Raw genomic sequence first — 22,954 nt, 5'->3', positions numbered from 1 at the left:
GGTTCCCGGTTGGTTCCAGGTACCATGACGTTCTGACTTGAATAGAGGTATTGTAAAAATGAGTCTCGTATCTAAATAATGTATTTATCGCACATAAAGAATGTAATTTAGTTATTTAGATAAGAAAATAAACTAATTTATAAAACAGAGAAATAAATAATTTAATTTGATACTACCTACGTATGGGCTAACACAGGACCAGATTTCTTCTTATCTTATATATTACAGACATAACTTCAAAAAAGAAGCTAATTATTTCCTACGCATTGCATGTCAATCTACTCATGTGTGTTAATCAATGACTTAAACTCTGACAAGTCGTTGGTTTTCCTAGCTGATTCAGGCAACCCATTCCATTCTCTAATGGCACTAGGAAAGGAGCACTTCTATAAATTGATTCTAGCGTATGGAATAAGAAATGTCCCTCTATCTTTGTGTCTTTCTGAGTATTTCATTAGGTTTTGTTTTTCTATTTATAAATTTATGGTTCAATATTTTTTAGTCTTTTAGCTACTTAACTTTTAGACTAGATTCGAAGCTGAGATATGATGGCCCACATAATCAACGTAAGGCACTATTTTAGTTTGCTCTTTCCTCAGAATGAATGAAAATCTCCCTGGAACCATTTCTTTGAGGTGTAAAGTGTCACTGTAAAGATGTGTCTCTTGTATATCTCCAATTACTCAAGACATGTTTAAGTGTCTTGGTCCATCTTTAGATGCGTGTTTGATAGGCAAAAAAATACAATGCAAACAACACGTGAAAGGCTTAAATCCAGAAAGTTTAACAATTTCAACGAACTTGAATGTAGAATGGGCCACGGTCGAGTCTCTGTCGCTAACAGATGTTGTCTCCTCAAAGTCCTAACGCTGATTAGAATAAGACATAAAAAAAAACAACTAAACCCCACTATCGGCCACCTCACTAAATGTCGCAGTCAAAGTCCGTCTTCTATTGTGAGTCGCTAAGCTAAAAATAAAAAAAGGTTATTACACACTGCAGTGGGACCCTACGCTAAAGCTTGTGTTGCCTATAGGTAAATCCAGCACCGGGTTTTTAAAAGAGATTGAGACCTGGGATCGTGTGTAAATAAAAAAAAGAAGTAAAGTCCCCCCCCCCTCCCCTTTTTCAGACCCTGCGGTCTATAGGGCAGATGATTCTGTGGCCTACGGTTAACGAGGGTGTCATGTAGCCAGCACAACGACCAACCGCATTTACTTTTCCCCATTAGTACCCATTAGAGCTGGGGGGACTCAGAGGCGCCCGAAGATCCCGAAATTAAAAATCCCAGTCTTCACCAGGATTCGAACCCCGGACCCCGGTTCGGAAGTCAAGCGCTTTACCGCTCAGCCGCAGCGCCTGCATAGTGAGTAAATAGACGGTAAATATTAATACCATTAAACCTGTTCTCTGTTTACGTTTTGACTTTTAATGTCTGCTTTACATTTCAATGACATCTGTTTACGAAAATAAAATACAGTAAGAGAGAAAAAGAAGAGAAAGTAATATTGATAAATAAGGGGGCGAAACAATGAAGCCCAATGAAAATGATATAAAAAAAAAACACAAGAGGAAAATTGGGAAAGATTCTTTTAAAAAGTCAAAATAAAAAAACAAAAACAATGTCAAAGTCACTAAACTGAAGAGATCACTGTTGCCAACTCATCAATAACAATTGACAAGTTACAACAAGCGGAATGGTTTAGAAATTAGATTCTTCATTGATAATGTGCAAAAGAGTATATTGTATGCTTTTTAATGCTTCCATATTGCGTTGGTCGGACACACATACAAAAAAAAAAGTTAGCTATTTATGGATTAGCTCGGACAAGGTATCAGTCTATTTAGTTAAGTAGGCTACTGGCCAAGAGGTACTCACTCATACAAGTCGTTGGTGAGATCTAGTACTACTTGCCTCCCCATTCTGTTTGTTAAAGGTGAAACTCTGGCCGAGCTCTCTCTAGTCTTAATTAATACCGTCGCCTTAATCGTTGGACAGGCCAGCTTTATTAAGGATTGACAGGGAGGCACGTCACGTGGTCTGTGAATTATTAAATAGGTTCGGAAAAAAAATTGCCGGACAAAAAGAGGTGGGTGGGAATAGGAATACGTTTCCTAGGCTCCTCCTTTCGCCCTAGCCCTCGTGTTTCTGTTTCATCTGGCCCGCTTAATGTCATCTGCTTAATAAAATAGTTAGTATTCCAGCAACACTGAACCGGAAATAAAGATACTGATCGAGAAGGACCGCGTCTGATTCTGTGATCACTGAAAAAACAGATCAATAAGGTTAGAAGCCACCCATACAGTTTCTATCTGAAACCGAATAGTCACGTGATATAGTTGGAAGAATGTCAGTGAGTAAACTGTGGGAATACAAATACGAACAAAAGAATCTCCAAAAAAAAATATATATTTAAAAAACACCATTTTCATTATCTCAAAAGTGTATTTTATTTGTGCGATGCCCAATTCATTCAAAGGGAAAGTCATTGTTGAAGACAGACGCAGAAAACAAATCGCCGGTGGACATTGGCTTTGTCTGCACGAGATGCGAAAAATATGCAGGTCGCAAGTAGGTTTGCATAGTCATGTGAAACAATGCACTCATCCTTAATCTTGGGAATCGAAAACATTGCCATTATATATATATATATATATATCAGCATATCAAATTATGATTATTATTAATGAAGAAATACATTTTCTAAACAATTTTTACGAACGCGTAATAGGTTTTTTTTAGCCAAGTTTAGGAGAACTATAAAACATGACATCCATTTTCTTCCCCACCAAGCTAATTTCAACAATCACATTTTAGTCCTTTGAAACTGCTAGGGGGGAACAGACGGATATCGTGTAACGACTATAACAAAAGGGGAGGGGTTACACATTTGTTACTATTTGTTAAAGGGAGAGTGGGGGTCTGAAGATTTGATACGTAGCAAAACAAAACAAACAATATTGAAATGTAATAACAGGTAGAACAGTTTCTGATGGCGATAAGTTTGAATGGCTAGACGCGAGTAAAGTGTGTGATAATCGTCTTGTTAAGTTTAGATGAGATCGAAGCGCTAAAAGAAGTCGATACTTTCTCCATCACTTCAATCGATACTATGAAAAATGTAAATATAGGACATCCCGATGGTCAAGAGTCTAGAGGTTTAAGTTATCGCTAGAGCGGTGTTGTCGTTTCCAGGGTTACTGGTTCGAGCCTTGGTCGGCGCAGTCCCTTATTTTCGTAGCATTTTATTCACTACTTTCTCTCATTTAAAAACTTGGTCCCTGGTGGCTGCCGTTCATTTATGTTTAATATATGTATGAAAAATGTAATAGGGAACAATTTTGTAAAACTCGATTATTTTTATACTTTACTCTTTGTGGTTGTGTGTGTGTTTGTTTTTTGTGTTTTGTTACAATTTGTGATTTTAGCGTTATGCAATAAACAAAAGTACCCTACCAAACAAAAGTACCCTACCAGACAAAAGTACCCAGTTAAAGTGCAACCATCAGCATACTCAAGACAACAACACCACATTGTAAATAACAGCAATAAGACAATAACCTATTTTTACATTTTTTGTCTACAGAGAGTCCAAAGTCTGAATGTACTGACATCCGCTGGCCTGTGGTTGAGTCCAAACAACGGAGTCCCAGCCAATTACCAGCGCAGAGTGGAGCTAGTTTGGGGGTGAGGCTGGACAGCCAAGCGTCTGGTGTTAATAACACTTCAAGTCAAGATGGCGTCGAGGGCTCGGATAATACTCTGCCCCGGGGCTGTGCTGAACACGATTCCAATGTCACGGGTCTCGTCGTGGAGCACGTCGCCGGAGGAGAAGAGAGTCTTCGGAGGGCGCCGCAAGATGCGAATGACCGTGACGTCAGCGCGTCCCCTCTCCAAACAGCCTCTTCTAGACGAAAGCCTGTCTTGGGGAGAAACGAAGAAGCATGCAAGGACGTGGGAACTGACCTGGTCGACATTCTGATAAGGTCAGAGATAAGCCCTCAGGGGGCGTGGCCTAGGTCTTCGTGTCAAACGCGAGAGGGAGGGGCCAGCGCTGTGGGCACGGAGAGGGGTCATGATGACATCAACGCAGCGATTTATCATAACATTAGCGGTGAGACATCTCCGGAAGGGTGTCAAAAGATTTCCTCTCTTACTGACGCAACAAGCGACCTTATACCTACCTGTGACAAAGACTCTTGCCACGAGCGGAGCTTTCTTTCAGTAGATTCCTCTAAGAACTCCACTCTGCACTCGCCTACGCCGTCATCAGCATTATATATATATACATATTCAAAGTCATCTCAAAACAATCGTGTAAATAGCGACAGTTTTTCTCGTGACAATAGAGGAAAGAAGGAAACAGAGGCTAGCATAAGAGACTCGTCGGCATCAACAAACAAGAAGAGAATTCGACTCTCTTCTATTCGAAGCTTGTCCCCCAACGTGCTGGAGACACGGCACAGCGCCTGCAGCTCTTCTTCTGACACCCCAACGAGAAGATACCCCAGCAGCAAGAAACACGCCATCAACGGCACCAGTATCATCCGGACCGACGCCAGCAGCGTCCCTCAAGGGCTGAGGATGGGGATCTCGAGGGCCAAGGTGAAAACGATAAAGTTGACCTTCACAGTGGTCATCTGCTACGTTCTATGCTGGGCGCCTTTCTTCGTTGGTCAGATGTGGGCAGCATACGATTTTACAGCTCCATTTGAAGGTAACAGTTACAATGAACTTGAGAGGTTATAAGGGCCTAGTATTTTTTATATAAACCCCATGGCTCAATTTCCAATAGAATGCTCAAGAACCCTGTATCAGTAAAATGTTATATGCATTACCCTTTATGAAAAAATATTTCAATCTTTTAATTATAAATCTTGAAAAGATTGAATACAATATATAATTAAGCAATAGTTCACTTTATAATTCATTAATAGATTCACAAAAGTAGACTCAACATAAAGCTTGAAACTGATGAACTGAATGGACCTGATAAAAGCTTGTCTTCTATTTTTATAATCCTTCAAACCCAGTTAGAAAACGAGAGTTCTCTAACTTTTGTGGTACCTGAAAATAATAATCTCCCCTTACACTATTTACTCTTCTGTGTAGAAACTCGAAGCTATTAGAAAACAAAATGTAAAAAAATCCCTTCCTGTTTACATTTCTGTGCAACCATTATCCCATTTACACAAATCTATTATTTTATATAGATCTTTAGCTCCAGGAATATAGTCGCTATAAAAAGACTTTTTAGAGAAAAACAATGTTTTCTAAAGAAAAATTGCGGCTTCTTTAACTTTACAATAAACAGAAGCTAATTAGGATTCTGAAATGCAGAAAGTCTAAAATAAAATTCTCATTTCAGACCTTGTGTTGTATAAGCCTAGGGCAGATGATGTTAAGGTCAATTGTTTCTTTGGCCAACGGTTAACGAGCAGGGTGTCATGCTCCATTGGAATTGGATGGACTTATGGGCGCTCTAAAAATCCCTAAATACAAAATACCAATCTTCACCAAGATTCGAACACAGGACCCCAAGTTCGGAAGCCAAGCGCTTAACCACTCAGCCACCGCGCCCCCTAGGAAGTCTAAATAACACCACTTTCTCTTAGTTCATCTGATGCATTATACGCTAGGACTTGTGATGCGTTTTACGCTAGGACTTGTGATGCATCATACGCTAGGACTTGTGTGCAAGAACCAGACACGCAATCTGTCAGTCTAAATAACACCACTTTCTCTTAGTTCATCTGATGCATTATACGCTAGAACTTGTGATGCGTTATACGCTAGGACTTGTGATGCATCATACGCTAGGACTTGTGATGCATTATACGCTAGGACTTGCGATGCATTATATGCTAGGACTTGTGTGCAAGAACCAGACACGCAATCTGTCAATGAGACATTAGTAGCGTCTCTTTATAAAGTACATTCTCTTACTGTCTTTAGGTACCACATAATGCGCATATCCAGCAATAACACTCTGCCATATTAACAAAATTAAAAATAGCTATAGATCTATTTAACACAAACTTTTAATGTCAACATTTTCTTTTCTTGTACCAGGCAAAGCCTTCACCATCATCTTGCTGTTGGCGAGTGTCAACAGCTGCACCAATCCTTGGATCTACAGCATCTTCAGCGATACCATTTCTGAGCGGGTCAAGAACGTATGTAAGAAGCCTTGCCATTGGCTGTTTTGCCTGTGCCGCGTGAATTCACACGAAAGATCTTAGCGGGAAATCAGAGACAGACCCTGACAGATGCCGTCTACTCAAAGCAGCAAGAAGAGCTTAGTGTCTTGCAAAACACAGTGGATTCGTCGTAAATGTTTGTGTGACTGCGCTCCCATTACACTGAAGTAGCCCAACACAATATCTATTATATGAGTTATCTTTTTCTTCTATGTCATACAATAGTATATCAGTTAAATGTCATGAAGTTGTAACTGAAGAATCATACCATCAACAGGAGGCCCTGTTGACTTCTCTGTAGGAAATCACTGCTCATTTCTATAACATGGGACATTACTAATTACGTTTTTAGACTTGAATAGGTTTTAAGCTTTTTAAGATATGGAGCCCTTTATAAATCCAGATATTACATTACTTGGAACCCATAGCTATAGCTTTGTTGCTTATAGGTAAATCAGCCCTAGGCATTACCGTCAACTCATACTTTGCTTGGCTACTGAGTTCAGATTGAAGAGATAATCTGCATTTTAACCCCGGATTAGATTATGTTCCTGAGTCTACCTTAGAGAAAGGTAACTATGACATCATTTATGAACTACTAAGATTATATTATCACAGCCTCGAAATGCCTGTTATCAAAGGAAGTCTCGCCTCTGTAACTTAAGTTTTAAGAAGAAACTATTTAACGTAGTGCAAAAAAAAATAATTTTATAAGAGCTTGATGACAGCTGGACGAATCCTTACCACCAGTGTTTGAAGATTTATTGTACACTACGACAGACACGCTTTGACAGTCAAGATCAACTTACGTTGTTTGTAAATACCCCCCACCCCCTCCATCCCCAAAGGCGGCCTTAGAGTTCAGTCTTAGACTCGTGGACCACTTTCGACCTACGAAGCTTGCCTCTATCTGTCAGTCTGAACAAACTTCTGTCTGGGAAAGATGTAACGTTTTACATTTCTATTACCGATGGCTCATATCCCAAGATGCTTGGGCTAGAACTTAGAGGGGAGGCCAAAGGCGGAGCACACCTTGGGAAACTTCCCCATTTGCCGTGTCTGCCTTAAAAAACGGCCCCGCTGTGTTTTTAGTGACATGTTTGTTGGGAATTTCTCGCATCCTCGTCAGTGCGATGAACTCGGTCCCAACAGGGCTTTCCTTTTTGTTTCCCCATTGACTTAATAATCTCCTGTAACGACCGTTTTCCACCCGACCTCCACGTTGAGGCAGAGAAGCATTGCCCTGGTCTAGTAAAAAAAAACATGGCGTATTCAGCTGAGAACAATCGTTATTGATCACAGGCCTGTACGACAAGATAACTAGCTATTGGTCTAAACTGCCCACAGGTTGTGACGTTGCAGGCTAGTATTGAGGTCTATAACGAATGGTATCGATTCAGCCGTACTTATAACTGAGTTGTTAATTAAATCTGAATCGGCTTACAGTTTATTGATAGATAATCTAAGCTGTGCTTATATTTTTACGTAAATCTAATATAGATTACGTCTAGATTATATAACCTAGAAGTAGATCTAGATCTAGAATAGTAGAGTTCTAAATCAGAATTCTAGATGTAGTTCCAGATGTTTCTATAATGAAAGTACTAATAAATAATTGCTCAATTCTACAGTGGTCGCAGCCCGCAGGCCTATTCAGTTGCATCCAAGTACAAGGAGCTGACGGTGTCCAAATCGTTCGTTCGTTCGTTACCTGGTTTGAGCTAAAAAAGACATTTAAATTGATTTTTAAAATTATTTTAAGTTCTAAAATGGAATGTACAATTTAAAAATGTTTTTTTTTTCTTGTTACTTACTAGCTTTACCTCTTAAATACCGAACCCTAGCCCTTTCTAACTCTTCCATTAGAAGGGAACTCTAGCTAGTATTTGTGTATACTTTTACTCGTGACCTTATTCTCAGGTAACTAAATATATCTGGGAATCAATTTGTTTAAAACAAGAGTTCTCTTAAAATTAGCATCATTTTCTGGTGTGTGAGTTGTGTGTGTGTGTTTGTTTGTGTGTGTGTGTGTGTGGTGATACCAAAATAGAATAACATTAGAGAGTCATTAGTTACATTACTTATCTCCGGTTAATTGGCTGTATTATTGGTTTGGCATTCAATGACTCATGTATTCTTAAATTTAGAAGTAAGATGATAAAATATGGTTACATTTTAATGTTTGTCTATAATTTAGACTTAAATATTAATTATCAGGCAACTTTTATGTCTTTAATATTTTTTTTAATACACCACTATCTTTTTATGATCTATTGACTTATATATAATTTATCTTTTTTTAAAAAAATTTAGACAGATACGGAATACATAAATGTACATCTTTTTCTCAGTATGTAAAATTAATATTATAACAAAAAATATAATTTTTTCGTGGTGTTAGCTCCCTAGCTAAGTATGACTTTAAACGCGCGTTTGAATGTTCCTATTTCATGTGTTTTCTTTTGCGACACGCAATGTATTTTTTAAACTTATAAAATATGAATAAACATTTAAATACAGAAATGAGAAAACAAAGTTCTTATGGTTTGTGTTATTTTACTCTGTGTAGGGCATGTCATGACGGGCAAGTTGACCTCCTGGTGTTCTCCCTAACAGAAGTGATGAGCTTACAAAAGTGAAAACAATCACAACATAACATTTTTAACAACATAACAATCCCATATTGAACGACTAAGAATGATGGCATGCTGTATTGAGATAGAGATACAGATAGATATTTATATACAGAGAGAAAAAGACAGAGAAAGAAAGATAGAGAAAGATAGAGATTGGGAGGAAGAAAGAGAAAAAGAGAGAGAGAGAGAGAGAGACAGAGAGAGAAAGAAAGATAAAAAAAGAAAGCTATCGAGAGAAAGAAAATGAGAGGAGAAAAAGATGGAGGGAGAAATAAAGAGAGAGAGATAGAGAGAGAGGGGTTTTTCATTTATGGTCTATACTTTCTTTTATTTCTTTTCCCACTCTCTTATTTACTCTTTTATTTGTCTTATTTGTTTACTCTATCTCTCTCTCTCTCTCTCTTTGTTAGAGAGTGGAGGAAAGAAAGTGAATGAATATTAGAGAAAGTTCGTAGGAGGAGAGAGTGGTGGGAGAGAGGAAACAAAGAAAGAGAGAGAATGAAAGAGAAAGAAAAAGAGAGTTGAGGTAGAGAAAGAGAGAAATAGATAGAGAAGAGAAAGAAAAGAGGAAAGAATGCTGACTCCTGACCGTAAGATACTAGAGAACTGTCTCCAAGAAAACAATGAAAATTGACACACACATACACACATACATATATACACACATATACACAAATATATATACACACACACACTCATACATATACACACATACAAACATATATAGGCCTACATACATACACACATATAAACACATACACACACACAGGATTATAATAATAAGCATCTAATCTACTACTACTACACCTACCTCTTTAATGGGGTGTTCTGGACTGTCGTTGACGTGTAGCACCAAACTGCTGGTAGACATCTTAAACGCTGTAGGCATATTAGCTTGTAAAACTTGAAATTACTTCCACAATTCTAATTGAATAATAATTATTTGTTAAATATATTATATATAACTTACAATATAGGCAAAAACAGCTTGAGATGAAATGAAATAAATGTAGCAGACTTTAGTAATAATATGAAATGGTATTCTGAACAAAATCCGGCTCACTACAAAAACACCCCTTATCACTCTGGCAGTCTGTACTCGTCTGTTGTACTTAAGACCGCTGACGACAATGCTGCTTATCTTGCATCATTCAAACTGCATATCTAACCTCCTCGAGCCGTCACCATAGAAACACACACACACACTTCATAACAGGTGGAGGGGGTGGCGTTAAATTTAAATTGTGCCTGTCGCAAGTGGAAGATCTTGTAATATTAAATCATCACTTTAAAGCCCGAAAGGTAGTGGAAGTCATATGATTTGAGAATCCTAGAAGCATAGTCTAGTCTAGCTTGGCTTCTGGACCTGAGTCCTGGGTTCGAATCTCGGTAAAGACAGGGATTTTGAATTTTAGGATTTTTAGGGCACCCCTGAGTCCACCCAGCTCTAATGGGTACCAGACTTTAGTTGGGAATGTAGAGGCGGTTAGTCGTTGCATTGGCCACATGACATCCAGCTCGTTAACCGTTGGCAGCAAAATAAACTAATGACCTTAACATTATCTTCCCTATAGAATCGCAAGGTCTGAAAGGGGAACTTTTTTTTTTTTTACTTTAGTCTGGTCTAGGATATAATTTGATCATTGTCACTGTTACAGTGTCCGCCTTATTGATCAAACATAGATAAATGTAACATAGCCACATACATCTTATTTAACTAACGCAGACAGTGTAGTCATCGCAGCAAAACTTGGTGGATTCAATTATTCTATTACTTCTCTTGTAATACAGCGGTTCTCAACACTGTTAAGACCTGGGATCGTTTTAGTTTCCCGCTCTCGTGTGACGGCCCCATCAACTCAAAACATCGAGGTCTGTGGTACTGAGCTACTGCAGCTTCAATAAGGACACTGAGCAGACGTTTCGTGCCGTATAGCTATAAAAAAAAACAAACACGGGCCGATTGTGGCCCGATGGCCTTAGTTTGAGCATGGCTTAACTAGTATTTCAAGATTTATGACGACAAAATCCAGAAATGTGTTGTATTGTGTGGTCAAATACAGAAATCACCATCATGCAGTTTGACATGACGCACAATCCCTTCGTATAGATTTCTTTACAAGACAACGTAACTTCAATCGAGCAGACGATATCCAAAACCAAAAGTCATTAACGGAAAAATAGAATGTTTTTTTATGCTGCACTGTTAATCTAAAGACCTAGTTTCTGAGGTAACCCTAATGAGCTTAATGTAACGTTATTGTGTTTAGGTTACAACAGTATTCATTACACAGCCAGTAAACAAGCATTGCTGGGTCCAGACGCTGTTCTCTCTTAAAGTTTTCGCTTGTTTGTGCATCTAAAATTACAGTTCATCGATCACGTGGAGGTATGTACTTTGTGTGTGTGTGTGGGGGGGGGGAGGAGATATTTAAGAACTTTGAGCTTTTTCTATCAAATAATAAGATCTTAAGAATATTATTCGATAAGGAAGAAACATTTAGGCTAGTGTTTCTCAAACTGTGTTCGGCGGAACCCTAGTGTACCGCGAGGCCCGAATAGCTGTTCCAAGAACTACTGGAATTGTAACTAGTTAGGAATTAATTATTAATATCTATAAAAAAAAATAAGCAAAGTGTTCCTACAATGACTCAGAATGTGCCAAGTGTTCCTATAATGACTCAGAATGTGCCGAGTGTTCCTATAATGACTCAGAATGTGCCGAGTGTTCCTATAATGACTCAGCATGTGCCGAGTGTTCCTATAATGACTCAGAACGTGCCAAGTGTTCCTATAATGACTCAGAATGTGCCGAGTGTTCCTATAATGACTCAGAATGTGCCAAGTTTTCCTATAATGACTCAGAATGTGCCAAGTGTTCCTATAATGACTCAGAATGTGCCAAGTGTTCCTATAATGACTCAGAACGTGCCAAGTGTTCCTATAATGACTCAGAATGTGCCGAGTGTTCCTATAATGACTCAGAATGTGCCAAGTTTTCCTATAATGACTCAGAATGTGCCAAGTGTTCCTATAATGACTCAGAATGTGCCAAGTGTTCCTACAATGACTCAGAATGTGCCAAGTGTTCCTATAATGACTCAGAATGTGCCAAGTGTTCCTATAATGACTCAGAATGTGCCAAGTGTTCCTATAATGACTCAGAATGTGCCAAGTGTTCCTATAATGACTCAGAATGTGCCGAGTGTTCCTTTAATGACTCAGAATGTGCCAAGTGTTCCTATAATGACTCAGAATGTGCCAAGTTTTCCTATAATGACTCAGAATGTGCCAAGTGTTCCTATAATGACTCAGAATGTGCCAAGTGTTCCTATAATGACTCAGAATGTGCCGAGTGTTCCTATAATGACTCAGAATGTGCCAAGTGTTCCGTCAAGGTAAAACGTCTAGGAAACACTCTGACGATATAAACTCTTTATCAAATAATTTTGTTATGATCAAATTGTTTTATATAGAAATGCTCAAAGGTCAAGTTACATAAAGAAGTTCTAGCTAACATCTCTCTGACTCTCTTTCTCTCTCTCTCTCTCTCTCTCTTACTCGCTATCTTTTGCTCTCTCTCCGTCTCTCTTTCTGATTGTCTTGCCTCTTTGATCTCTCTCTCTCTCTCTCTCACTGGCTCTTTCTTTCTTTCATTCTTTCCATCTTATGTATTCTCTCCTTCGTATTCTCTCTATTTCTCTGTTTTTCTCTCTTCTTAAATCTCTCTTTTTGCTCTCTCTCTCTGTCTTGCACTTTTTCTTTCTCTGTCTCTAAATTTTGTTTTGTGCTTTCTCTTTTGCGCTCTCTCTCTCTCTCTCTCTTTCATATCCTCTCTCAGTCTCACTCTTAAGTTTTCTTGTACTCTCTTTCCCTTGCTGCCTCCCTCTTTCACTTATTTCATCAGTTAGAATGAGAAACTATTACGCAATACACTTGGTATTTACTTGGTATTTATATGGCTGACGCAAACAAACAGTCGCATGGGAATACCAACACATGTAAACGCCGGATATTGTCTATATAATGTGCTCACGGTTTTTGGAAGTAAATCAACACTGTCGCTGCTCAGCCACTAACTACCCCAAACAACGTCAACAAGTAGGTAAGTAATAAATAGTAATAAGTCTTGCTACTCTTCAATTTGGAGGCGCGGCGGCTGAATGAGGTCCCGAATCCTGGAGAAAACTGGGATTTTTACTTTCGAGATCCTTAGGGCGCCTCTGAGTGCACCCTGCTCTAATGGGTAACCGACATTTGTTAGGGAAAAGTAACGGCGGTTGGTCGTTGTGTTGGCTACACGATACCCTCGTTAACCTTGGGCCTCGGAAACAGATGACCTTTACATTATCTGCCACATTGATCGCAATGTCAAAAAATGGGAACTTTTTTTTTTTAATAGAAAAAGAAGAGAAAGCGATGTTGAGAAATATGGGTGGCAACATTAGGTGACTTCAATAAAAACACAAGGAAATAAAAATAGGATGATTTTTAGACATTCTGAATAAATAGATAAACTAATTAACAATGTTAAAGACGCCACGTGGTAAAATCACTCTTGCCGACTGAATACTTAAAATTGCATTTTGCGGTTTTGAAGTTTCAAAAGTGCAGACAAATGATTCTATATCTTTGAAAGTACATAGCTTCTCAACACTGGCAACATTGTGAACATCAGAAAAAACAAAATAGCAAAACCATTTATGGTTATCAGCCACACATGCAAGACTCCAATACGTTTATGACATAGATTTATCTTCCCATTCCAGTGAACGGCCTAATTTACTCTCTCTCTCTCTCTCTCTCTCTCTTTCACACAAACAGCGGACAAAACTAAATCTAGAAAATTGATCACTAATGAAATAAATTATTACTAGAATACAAATCAGTGATTAAATCGTTTATCGTGGATTAATTGGGTACAAATTAGAGGGGTGTTTAGAATAAATCACTATAACAACACAATTCACGATTTTTTTAGAAATAGCACTTAAAATCATTTTGAACCGGCTTGTTTAATTTTTTAAGTTTTCTATTTGAAGACCTTCACCTTTACCTGTCCCTTAGTTTTGTTGGACCGTTGGGGCACCACACAAGACCTGTTGACCGTCTTTCTCCATTCCTCTCTGTCTTTTGCCTTTGATAGAACCTCCTTCAATGGCAGGCCCGTCTATTCTTTTATGTTGTCTTCCCATCGCTTTCTCTGTCTGCCTCTTCTTTTTTTTTCCTGGTACTGCTCCCTGAAGGAAGGTCTTTGAGAGCCCGATCTGCATTTTAATCTTCACCTTTCTCTCCCTTCTCCTCCGCTCATCTTTCCGTCTCTTTGTCTCTTCTCCCTCTCCTCGTCTCTCTCTCTTCTCTGTTTTGTCCTCTCTCTCTATTTGTATTTCTCTTATCCCTATATATTTCCCCTACCCCCAATAACCATTCAACAGTATTCGTATGTTTATTTAGACATCACTTCCTTGAGTTTAAACAGCTTCTATCTCATTCTCCAGTCTCTGGAAACATGTTGATCTACGTAGCTCTTCTAGTTTTGATGACCCCTAGCTGGGGCGCGCTGACCCCCAGGGAACTGACTGATGCACAGAAAGAAAAAGTAATACTTCTGACAACCTGGGGCTTCTTGAATATGTGCCCCGAGGGCAGCGGTGCTAAGGAATTACTCGAAAAGTAAGTTGTTCAGCCAATCACCAACATAATCTTCCAAGTGAATATTTTAATAAGGAACATTATATTTAACTTTAAAAGCTTTAAGGGAACCACTAAAAGAAGTTCTCGCATCATGCTCTTTTAGAACTAAAATTGTATAGTTGAAATGTCTTCGATTCCGAAAATTAAAGATGAGAGCAGTATAAAACCATGTCAGGTCATAAGCAAACTACCTACTTTGAACACGGACTGCAGTGTTTCTCATGGCTAAGCAAAACGAGTTGCGACCTGCATATTGTTCTTCATCTGATATAGATCAAGTAGTCTATTTAAGTCTTCTTGAAGTAGATATAACATACAATTGTAAGCAGCTCATGTAATTTTATATGTAGTACATCTATCTAACATATATGGCATATTTGTCTATCTATACACACACACACACACACACACATATATATATATATATATATATATATATATATATATATATATATATATATATATATATATATATATATATATATATATATGTATATTTATTATATATATAGTTTATATTTTTATACTTAGTTTCCTATAATGGGGGGGGGGGGGGAGGTACATAGGGGACACAATTCATAAAATTCTAGAAATAACTATTGTTATGCTAATTATGGCCCTTTCTAATCACAACATTCATTGTCCCCAAACGAACGGGCCCGCTACTACGACCTACAAGAACTGCTTCCTTAACCTAATTTCCATCACACCAGGGGCCTCTAAAATTACAAGTGATGTATATATTTTCCCTATTAATTGAGAATTACGATAAATGATTTATTATGGCGAATATCGCCGCCCCGTATAAATCCACTTATGGGGTTGATCTACCTTTACTATTTTAGTTTATTCCTCAAATGGATTGAACGCAATTGATCGAATACTTCTTTAAACAGGTAGGCCTATAACAACATAACAACAAACCGCCCCAACTAATGTCAGGTACCCATTAGAGCAGGGTAGACTGAGAGGTGCCCTAAAGAACTAGAAATTTCGTTTAGATTCGTACTCGGGATCCTCGGTTCGGACGCCAAGCGCTTTACCACTCAACCACAGCACCTCTGTTATCACAAGGGTACAATAACATTTTGTTATGAAGAAAACGTTTCCTCTTCACACGAACTCTATATTATGAAGTCTATTGACTTGTTTCTTTTTGTTTACAGACTATCTACTGATGAGTTTCCTGGCCAACTGGAGTCTGACAAGTGGAACGTAATGGGGGTTTTGATCCAGGGCATTCAAGAGAATCAGGTAAGAGCAATGGTCGATTGTCTGTCAATTGTTGGTAGAGGCTACTCACAGTTCATCAAGAACAGATTAGCGTGCATACATTCTTAACGTACATACTTTGTTGGTTCGGCGCTCTTTCACGCTGGCCATTCTTCTTGCTTCAAATCTTGTGGCTCCGAGACTCACAGCTTCACTTCATGAGAAGCGATCGAGAGCTAGTGCTTCCCAGCCGTGAATGACAATATATAAATGCTTGTATTGTATAAATCAATTACTTTTTCTCGCCTTTTTTTACTTCCTAATCAGAATGCGTCATTGGATTATCTTCAACTGCCGACTGAAGACAAACTCAAGTACATTCTCTACGGTTTTATTATGTCAATGTGTGGCGCCGCGCAAGAAATCGTCGGAGAAGTACAAATGCTAGAGGCTGGCATCACACCTTCAAATTAGAAGCAAATGATGTTGTTTTATATGGTAAGTAGATCTTCAGCCTTTATTTATATTGTTTTGCTAGTAACATAAGTTAAATAACCATAAGTTGAATTTATTTACCATGATGAAGTGGTCAAACAGACCGAACTCCGACCACCATAGGCTCACTGTTAGAAAAGTAAATTGAACTAGGTTGGTATCTTACATGCAGTGAACACATGGTACAACCCACTGGCATCCACTGGCATCTATTCACGGGCAAACATGCATAAAAACACAAACAGGTACAAACACAGACAAACATAAATATTGATATAACGATGTATTCACTATTTAAAAAGGTCACTTACATGTTATATGTTACCTGTCACCTACCGCACGTATCTGTCACGTGCAAGCTGTCATCTGTCACCCGCTACACGTTATTGTAACATGCTACATGTTACCTATCATTTACCACATGTATCTAATCTGTAATGTGCTACCTTTTACCTGTCATTTACCACACCTATCTGTAATATGCTACCTGTTACCTGTCACTTACCACAGGTACCTGTAATGTGCTACCTGTCACCTGTCATTTACCACACTTATTTGTAATGTGCTACCTGTCACCTGTCATTTACCACACTTATTTGTAATGTGCTACCTGTTACCTGTCATTTACCACACGTATCTGTAATGTGTTACCTGTTACCTGTCATTTACCACACGTATCTGTAATGTGTTACCTGTTACCTGTCATTTACCACACGTATCTGTAATGTGTTACCTGTTACCTGTCACTTACCACACGTACCTGTAATGTGCTACCTGTTACACGCTTTTGTGTCAACCTTTCACGTTAACCGACACGTGTCAATCGTCCCCCTTGTGACGTCACAGCTCTACACTGACCTGTTCGCTTCACGGCTTGCACATGTTTGTTTTTTTAAATGTCTGTTACAGTGTCCTAATGAATTGTATGTAAGCTCCACTAATGATTGGTATGTGATAAAATTCACCTCATCCTCTAATTCTAATGAATCACTTTGTTTTCTTTTTTTGTTTTTAGCGCCTGGAATTTATTAAGAAATCAAAAATGAAAAGATCGGTATATATTTACTAGCTAATAGTTTTGACTCATTCGAAGTTTTGTAAAGTGTAGTACCAATAAATGTGTATATAGTAAATATCTTATATAATGTGTCGTTTTTAGTTTATTAGTTAATGATTTACTGGTTTAAAGAATATTTCGATGGTCTAATTGTTTGGCAAGATAAAACAAGACATATGTTTAATTCTCTGAGACAAGAACCTAGCTTTGAATATGATTTTAAAATATAGCCTATATAGAAATGAAACCCTCAACCAAACAGGGAGACGCATTGTTTCTATTAGTGATAAGTAACTGGATGTGAACAACGTGAAAGAATGGACCATCCTCTCAAATGATAGGGCTAAGAAAGCTGCTGCCCGGACAGAGTTGAGGGATTTGGTTACACAAGCCGTCACAGCATTTTTAGGAACATTTTCCTATTAGACTTAAGCCACGTCCCGCCTAATTGTTTCCCCCATCACTTAAACAAGCAAAAAAGAGGGTTATCTAAATGGGAAGAACTTCCCCCCTTAAAACTATATCTATCAATAATTTACAAGTTATTTCCCTTATTCGATATAAAAAAAAATAAAACATAATTACCAATAATTATTGACTAATTGAGTTTTTTTGTTTATTGTCTCATATTTTGTTAGGTACAGTAAATACTTTTTAAGGTATTAACTTGATCGAAAAATGTCTAATGAAGAAATAGCGTTAACAATTATCTAAGTGGACTAAACCTAACAAATGTAGCCATATCTGTGAATACTGAAGTATTAGTTAACTTTGTTGGTATCACACAAAATAATTAATTACCAGTAATTAATTGTCTATTTGGTTAATTTTAAAAAAATTGGTTCATGCCTTGTCTATGCCTATACAAAATTTTACGAAGTTTCAACTTGATCCGAGAATGGGTGTGGGAGAAATGATGTGTAAACACTACTTACCAGACAGACAGACAGACAGAAAGAGTTTATATAAGCTTTGTAAAAATTCTTACATGTCATAACCCTAACCAAGGAACTTTCACGTTTGTATTTCACGTTTACTTGCTAAACATCTACCTACCTACCTACCTACCTACCAACCTACCTTCTTATCTTATCTTATATAATACAGACGTTACTTCAAAAAAAGAAGATGATTACGTTCTACGCGTCATGCATTCAGCCATGCATTCAGTCATGCATATTAACCAATGACTTAAATTCTGCTAAATCACTGGTTTTCCTGGCTAGCTAGCTACCTACCTAACCACCTACCATGTTATGATAATTAGTCCATGCTGTCCAGTTGTTTTGTTAAGAGAAAGTTAAGTCCCTTTGTTTTAAACGCTTGTTTCTCTCGGATCTGTTAAGATGGCCAATGATTACGAGTGTGGCGGGTCCTAATGGGCCATGCTAGCGTTGACCCCTGGAAGGCAAAGGGTAAGACTTGCGAACGTTAGGGATTCCGTAGGAATTATATGAGTCTTGATGGTCGTATCTATCGGGTTATGTGATGCGACTAATCAGAGTTATCCAATCAGAGGGTCGGAGTTCGTGCCCTCGACAGAACTGTCAATTGTTTCGCTATGTTTGATTCAGCTTTTGTATTTTACATTTTGACCAGGGAGCGCATCAGCCTGATTTTGGTGCCGAGGGCTATGCTTTTGTCTTTTCATATTGTTTTAAGTTATGAAAGTTATATGCTTACGAGTCTTCGACGCTGACTGCAGAGCTAGAAAGGAGGATCTTAGCGATGTAATTGAGATGCTACAGAAGGATCCTAGGTATCTAATTCAAAGACCGCATCACAAATGAAGAGATTAGAGACAGGGTCACTACATACATACGTTTATTTACATGATATTAAATCAAAGCAATGTAAATGTACTCTATAAAATAGCAATATGAAATAGTTCAAACAGTTATGCGAAATTATCAAAAAACTGTCTACTTGAATAGAGAACTGAATGAGACATATATAATGTACTTCACTTCCAAAATTTGTCATTATTGATGTAGTAAATTAATGCTGTTCTGGAAATATACGGCTGTACATCAACTCGTTCTCACGCTACAATCTCTAGTTCCTCAAGTCTTGACTCATACCAACTCTTTATCTTCTTGACGATACTGTCATAGTAAACCTACAGGGTTTCAAGCCACACTGACACTGACCCTAAAAGAATATTGTCACAATCGACATAGTCTAATTCTAACAGTTAAACAATATCCTCTACAATTGGAACAAGGCAAGATCTTGAGAAAAAAATATAATTAACTTTGCCTTCAATTTACTCATGACACACTCACAAATCAAAATATTGAGGAGTCATTTACAACAGAGGTTACTTGGGGTCATCCAGACAGACAGTCATAATAAACAGACTAAAAAAAAGTATGAAGATACTGAGAGGTTCTTTCATATGAGAGGATAGCTCCGAGGTATTTAAAACTATTTTGTCAGCTTCTCACCTCCAATACGGATGTCGCTGTCAAATCTCTGTTAGCTATTTGTTTTAATTTAAACTCTTTAGGCATTGATTTGCATACCAATTTTTATACGAAAACCTCTTCCAGTATATTTCTTTTTTTTTCAAACTTTTACTTCCACCCCACCGCATAGTCTCCACATTTCTCCGTAAAGCGTTCTCTTTGTTTTTCTTTGCTTGATTTTATTGCTTAAATAATATGTGATATTAACATCGAAATCTAAGCAAAGAGGAGATAACTCTGTGTCCGTATAGAAACAGAAGACAAAGAGTCTTCCAAAAAAAAAAAAAAAAAAGCGTTTGTTAGAAAAGACTCTGCTGTTTAGGTTTTAAATTATCGCAATATATTTCATTAAAACTCTACTTGCTGTTAGCTAAGAATACTTTGCTTTGTTAAAAGTCAGCTTATATAACTTCCTTATTAAAATTAATAATTGATCATTCTTTTCCTGCTTTGTGGGAAAACCATTCGTTTGAAGATCAGCCACAGTTTCTTGTTGAAAGCTACATAGACAAAGAAATTGCTGGAGTTGTTGATCAAATAAATGGAGTGCATGATTTCATAAACGATGAACTGTTTCTGATAAATGAAGAAATCGGGATCGAAGATATAAATCAATACAGAATACAAGAAGTGAGTTGACGCGAAGAAGGCACACGTCGCCAGGAGGGTCTTCGTCGTTCTGGTTGAAGTGTTTGAGCCTCGATCTGCTGCTCCTAGATTCCTCCGCTTCCTCATCGTTATTTTGACCTTAATCCAAATCGCGATACACCCAACTGTGACGAAACAGACGGGGGCCCAAGACGACATAATCTCGAAGACATAATTGTTGACTATGAGAATCACCCTGGAGTTGTTTATATAATAATCAGACAGCTTCCAGATTCCCATGTACGTTGTGTTAGAAATCCGTACATAGTCAAACGGGGTCACGTAGTGAAAAAACGCAGACAGCGGAATCCAAAACACGAACGAAATCACTACACTAACCACCGCGAATTTAGCTGTGATGTACTTCTTGAAATGTAGCGGTGAAAATATGGCTACCAGCCTTTCGCATGTGATTATGGCTGGGATGGTGGTGTTGACGTACGCCCCCCAGTCTCCCACGAAGTAAAACGCAGACCTCAGGAGATACAGGATAAAAGACACGTTCTGATCGTACTGCCATCCAGCTAGGCGCGGGTACTTCTTGGTTGGGTCGAAAAATAGAAGCATTTCTGCTACGTTGATGGTGAAGAAGATGGCCAGGCTGTCAGCCAAAGCCAGGCCAAACAGTAAAACGTTGGACGCTTTGTTAAGTCCACTACTCCTGAGAATGGTCATGCCTAGAAAATTGGCGGCCAGTCCAAATATCGATATGGCTGGATTGATGTAGCATTTCAGAACTAAAAGGAATAACCGATCGTTATCAGAGGAAGTAAAAAAGAATTCTGCAAACTGTAGCGGCTGAATAGGTATTTCTGAGGTCTCATCGTTAGTATTCATACTTTTTAACTTCACGCTATATTATAATACAGTGGTCCCCAAACTGTGTTCCGAGGAAACCCTGGTGCTCCGCGAGTCCGGAATAGGTGTTCCACGAACTACAGAAATAATTAACTAGTAGGCCACCACGTGAATTAATCTCTCTAAAAAAAGAAGCAGAGTGTTCCGCTAAATACTTACAATGTGGGAAGTGTTCCTTTATGGAAAAAGTTTAGAAAACACTGTTATATACAGAGAGAGGTCTGGCTTGATTGTTTTTTTTAAATACTTCTGTATCATAGTAATTTGGTTGTGGGCTATGTTCCATGCATGTCAGACGATATTGTATGAAGCTCGAATACCTTGGAGTTGAGATATAGATCTGGTTTGATTATTTATTAAGGACAAGTAATGTTTCACCGTCCATAAGAATTCGTTTACATTGGCTGGTTGTGGCTTATGTCCCTTATAAGGTTACGGCATATGTTTTTATTGCAAGTCGTAAACATATAAATAAAACGATTCCAACTCTAGGATTAAGAAAAAAAAAAGGCAGGTAATAAAATATTTGTTGGATTAGTAAAATTTGCACTAATATATTCCAGTCGGTGTTGACTAGTAAACAAAAGCATTTTATTAAATATGAATGATTTCAAATCTCAAACGTCAGCATACACTCTAAAACTAGAGATGATTACCTTTAATTCAAAGACATTAGCGTTTTATTATTAAACGTATTGACAGTTACTGTAGACTCAATGTATACCTCATTGGATTTGGTATTAAAGCAGATCATGCTAGTAATCTACTTCACAATATTTTCTATTACAAACAAGAAAACTGAAGAATGTAGATCTGTTTTGGTATTACTTGTTTAGTTAAACGTCTCGTTAATCGATATCCAATTATTACTCAAACTATATTCTAGTGTAAAGGAAGAAACCTCTTCTATGATCATTGAATCAATGACTATTGTATCATTCTCCTATGACTATTGTCGGACAGCTCCATATACGTATTGTGATTTACCTCCCCCTGCTTACTATCTGTTTTGTTGTTCTTTAGTAATACAGACAAAGAAAATATTGAAGACAAAGCTCTTGGATAATGACAGCGTTTCTTTATCAATTCGTGTTCTTTATTCATTTCTTCCCTTACACTTTAAAACATACAACTTAATAAAATCTTAGAAAGAAATCTTCAGAACAGATGGTGATTTTATAGAACGACGTCAATATAATTTCTTAATTCTCTTGTTCCTTTTGTTTTTTATGGTAATACATTATGATCTATTGACATTACCAATGCATTGTTTTAAGTGAGTTATTGTCTTTCGTCACAGAACCCTCTTTCATTCTAGCTAAGAAGATAGCTTTGAGCACAATGCCACCCGTGCTACCGACTCATTGTCAGACTTCATTACGCTGTAATTAGCTTCCCCTTCCTTCTTTGAGACACCCGTCTGCTCCACAAACATTTAATGATTGGCCTTACTGGCACTGTTAAGTGCACCACCTGATGATGCTCTGTTATTTAAGCCAACACTAACTGGTGATAAAACCCAGGTCATTCTTCTTCTTCTTCTAGCCAGCTTTATTGCTGCTGAGCTGTGAGCTCTTTTGCAGACTGTGCCAAGGAAAAATAGTGTGCTGTTTTCTTCAGTTGTTCAGCACTGCCGTACAGGGTGTTGGTTATGTTGAGCTGTAGTGGAAGTAGGGTCTGGCTAA

At 37.9% G+C, this 22,954-nt stretch overlaps 4 protein-coding genes across 8 annotated transcripts in view; 3 read left to right on the top strand and 1 right to left on the bottom strand.

The window, feature by feature from the left end:
• LOC106050217 (uncharacterized) overlaps window positions 1-8,736 on the top strand; it is an 83,086-nt gene extending 74,350 nt beyond the window's left edge. For 2 of the 3 annotated variants that reach the window (XM_056014257.1, XM_056014255.1), the window contains 2 exons: window positions 3,588-4,718; window positions 6,074-8,736. In XM_056014257.1, the coding sequence (XP_055870232.1) occupies window positions 3,588-4,718; window positions 6,074-6,243 (1,301 nt within the window). In that variant the 3' untranslated portion in view covers window positions 6,244-8,736. The remainder of the gene's footprint in view (window positions 1-3,587; window positions 4,719-6,073) is intronic. The other variant, XR_008775364.1, reaches the window with a different exon arrangement.
• A 2,360-nt stretch (window positions 8,737-11,096) lies between these two features.
• Window positions 11,097-17,378, top strand: LOC106050253 (uncharacterized). Of its 3 annotated transcripts, none has more exons than XM_056014846.1 (5): window positions 11,097-11,226; window positions 14,336-14,510; window positions 15,698-15,785; window positions 16,071-16,241; window positions 17,254-17,378. In XM_056014846.1, exons 2-4 carry the CDS (start codon window positions 14,347-14,349, stop codon window positions 16,215-16,217), a joined length of 399 nt encoding a protein of 132 aa, XP_055870821.1. In that variant the 5' UTR covers window positions 11,097-11,226; window positions 14,336-14,346; the 3' UTR covers window positions 16,218-16,241; window positions 17,254-17,378. The 3 variants fall into 3 exon arrangements, with proteins under 3 accessions (XP_055870821.1, XP_055870819.1, XP_055870820.1); XM_056014844.1 differs by lacking the exon at window positions 11,097-11,226 and adding an exon at window positions 12,828-12,942; XM_056014845.1 differs by lacking the exon at window positions 11,097-11,226 and adding an exon at window positions 12,883-12,938.
• On the top strand, window positions 11,484-12,239 carry LOC129923421 (uncharacterized). Its single transcript, XM_056014306.1, has one exon. The coding sequence runs from the start codon at window positions 11,484-11,486 to the stop codon at window positions 12,237-12,239; it is 756 nt and encodes a 251-aa protein (XP_055870281.1).
• Window positions 17,379-20,186: 2,808 nt separating the features above from the next.
• LOC106050228 (uncharacterized) lies at window positions 20,187-21,248 on the bottom strand. The gene has a single exon (XM_013205184.2). The coding sequence runs from the start codon at window positions 21,246-21,248 to the stop codon at window positions 20,187-20,189; it is 1,062 nt and encodes a 353-aa protein (XP_013060638.2).
• Between the last annotated feature and the right edge of the window lie 1,706 nt (window positions 21,249-22,954).

The sequence above is a fragment of the Biomphalaria glabrata genome, chromosome 16, assembly GCF_947242115.1.
Source record: "Biomphalaria glabrata chromosome 16, xgBioGlab47.1, whole genome shotgun sequence".
NCBI lineage: Eukaryota > Metazoa > Mollusca > Gastropoda > Planorbidae > Biomphalaria > Biomphalaria glabrata.
This window is presented reverse-complemented; position numbering and strand designations above follow the sequence as displayed.

Excerpts from the sequence above, each read along its gene's own strand:
- LOC106050253 (XM_056014844.1), top strand. The coding sequence starts at position 12,864 with ATGTGCTCACGGTTTTTGGAAGTAAATCAACACTGTCGCTGCTCAGCC. Across the intron at positions 12,943-14,335 it reads CAAACAACGTCAACAAGTAG|TCTCTGGAAACATGTTGATC; the intron begins GTAAGTAATAAA and ends CTCATTCTCCAG. Across the intron at positions 15,786-16,070 it reads AGGGCATTCAAGAGAATCAG|AATGCGTCATTGGATTATCT; the intron begins GTAAGAGCAATG and ends CTTCCTAATCAG.
- LOC106050228 (XM_013205184.2), bottom strand. The coding sequence starts at position 21,248 with ATGAATACTAACGATGAGACCTCAGAAATACCTATTCAGCCGCTACAG.
- LOC129923421 (XM_056014306.1), top strand. The coding sequence starts at position 11,484 with ATGACTCAGAATGTGCCAAGTGTTCCTATAATGACTCAGAATGTGCCG.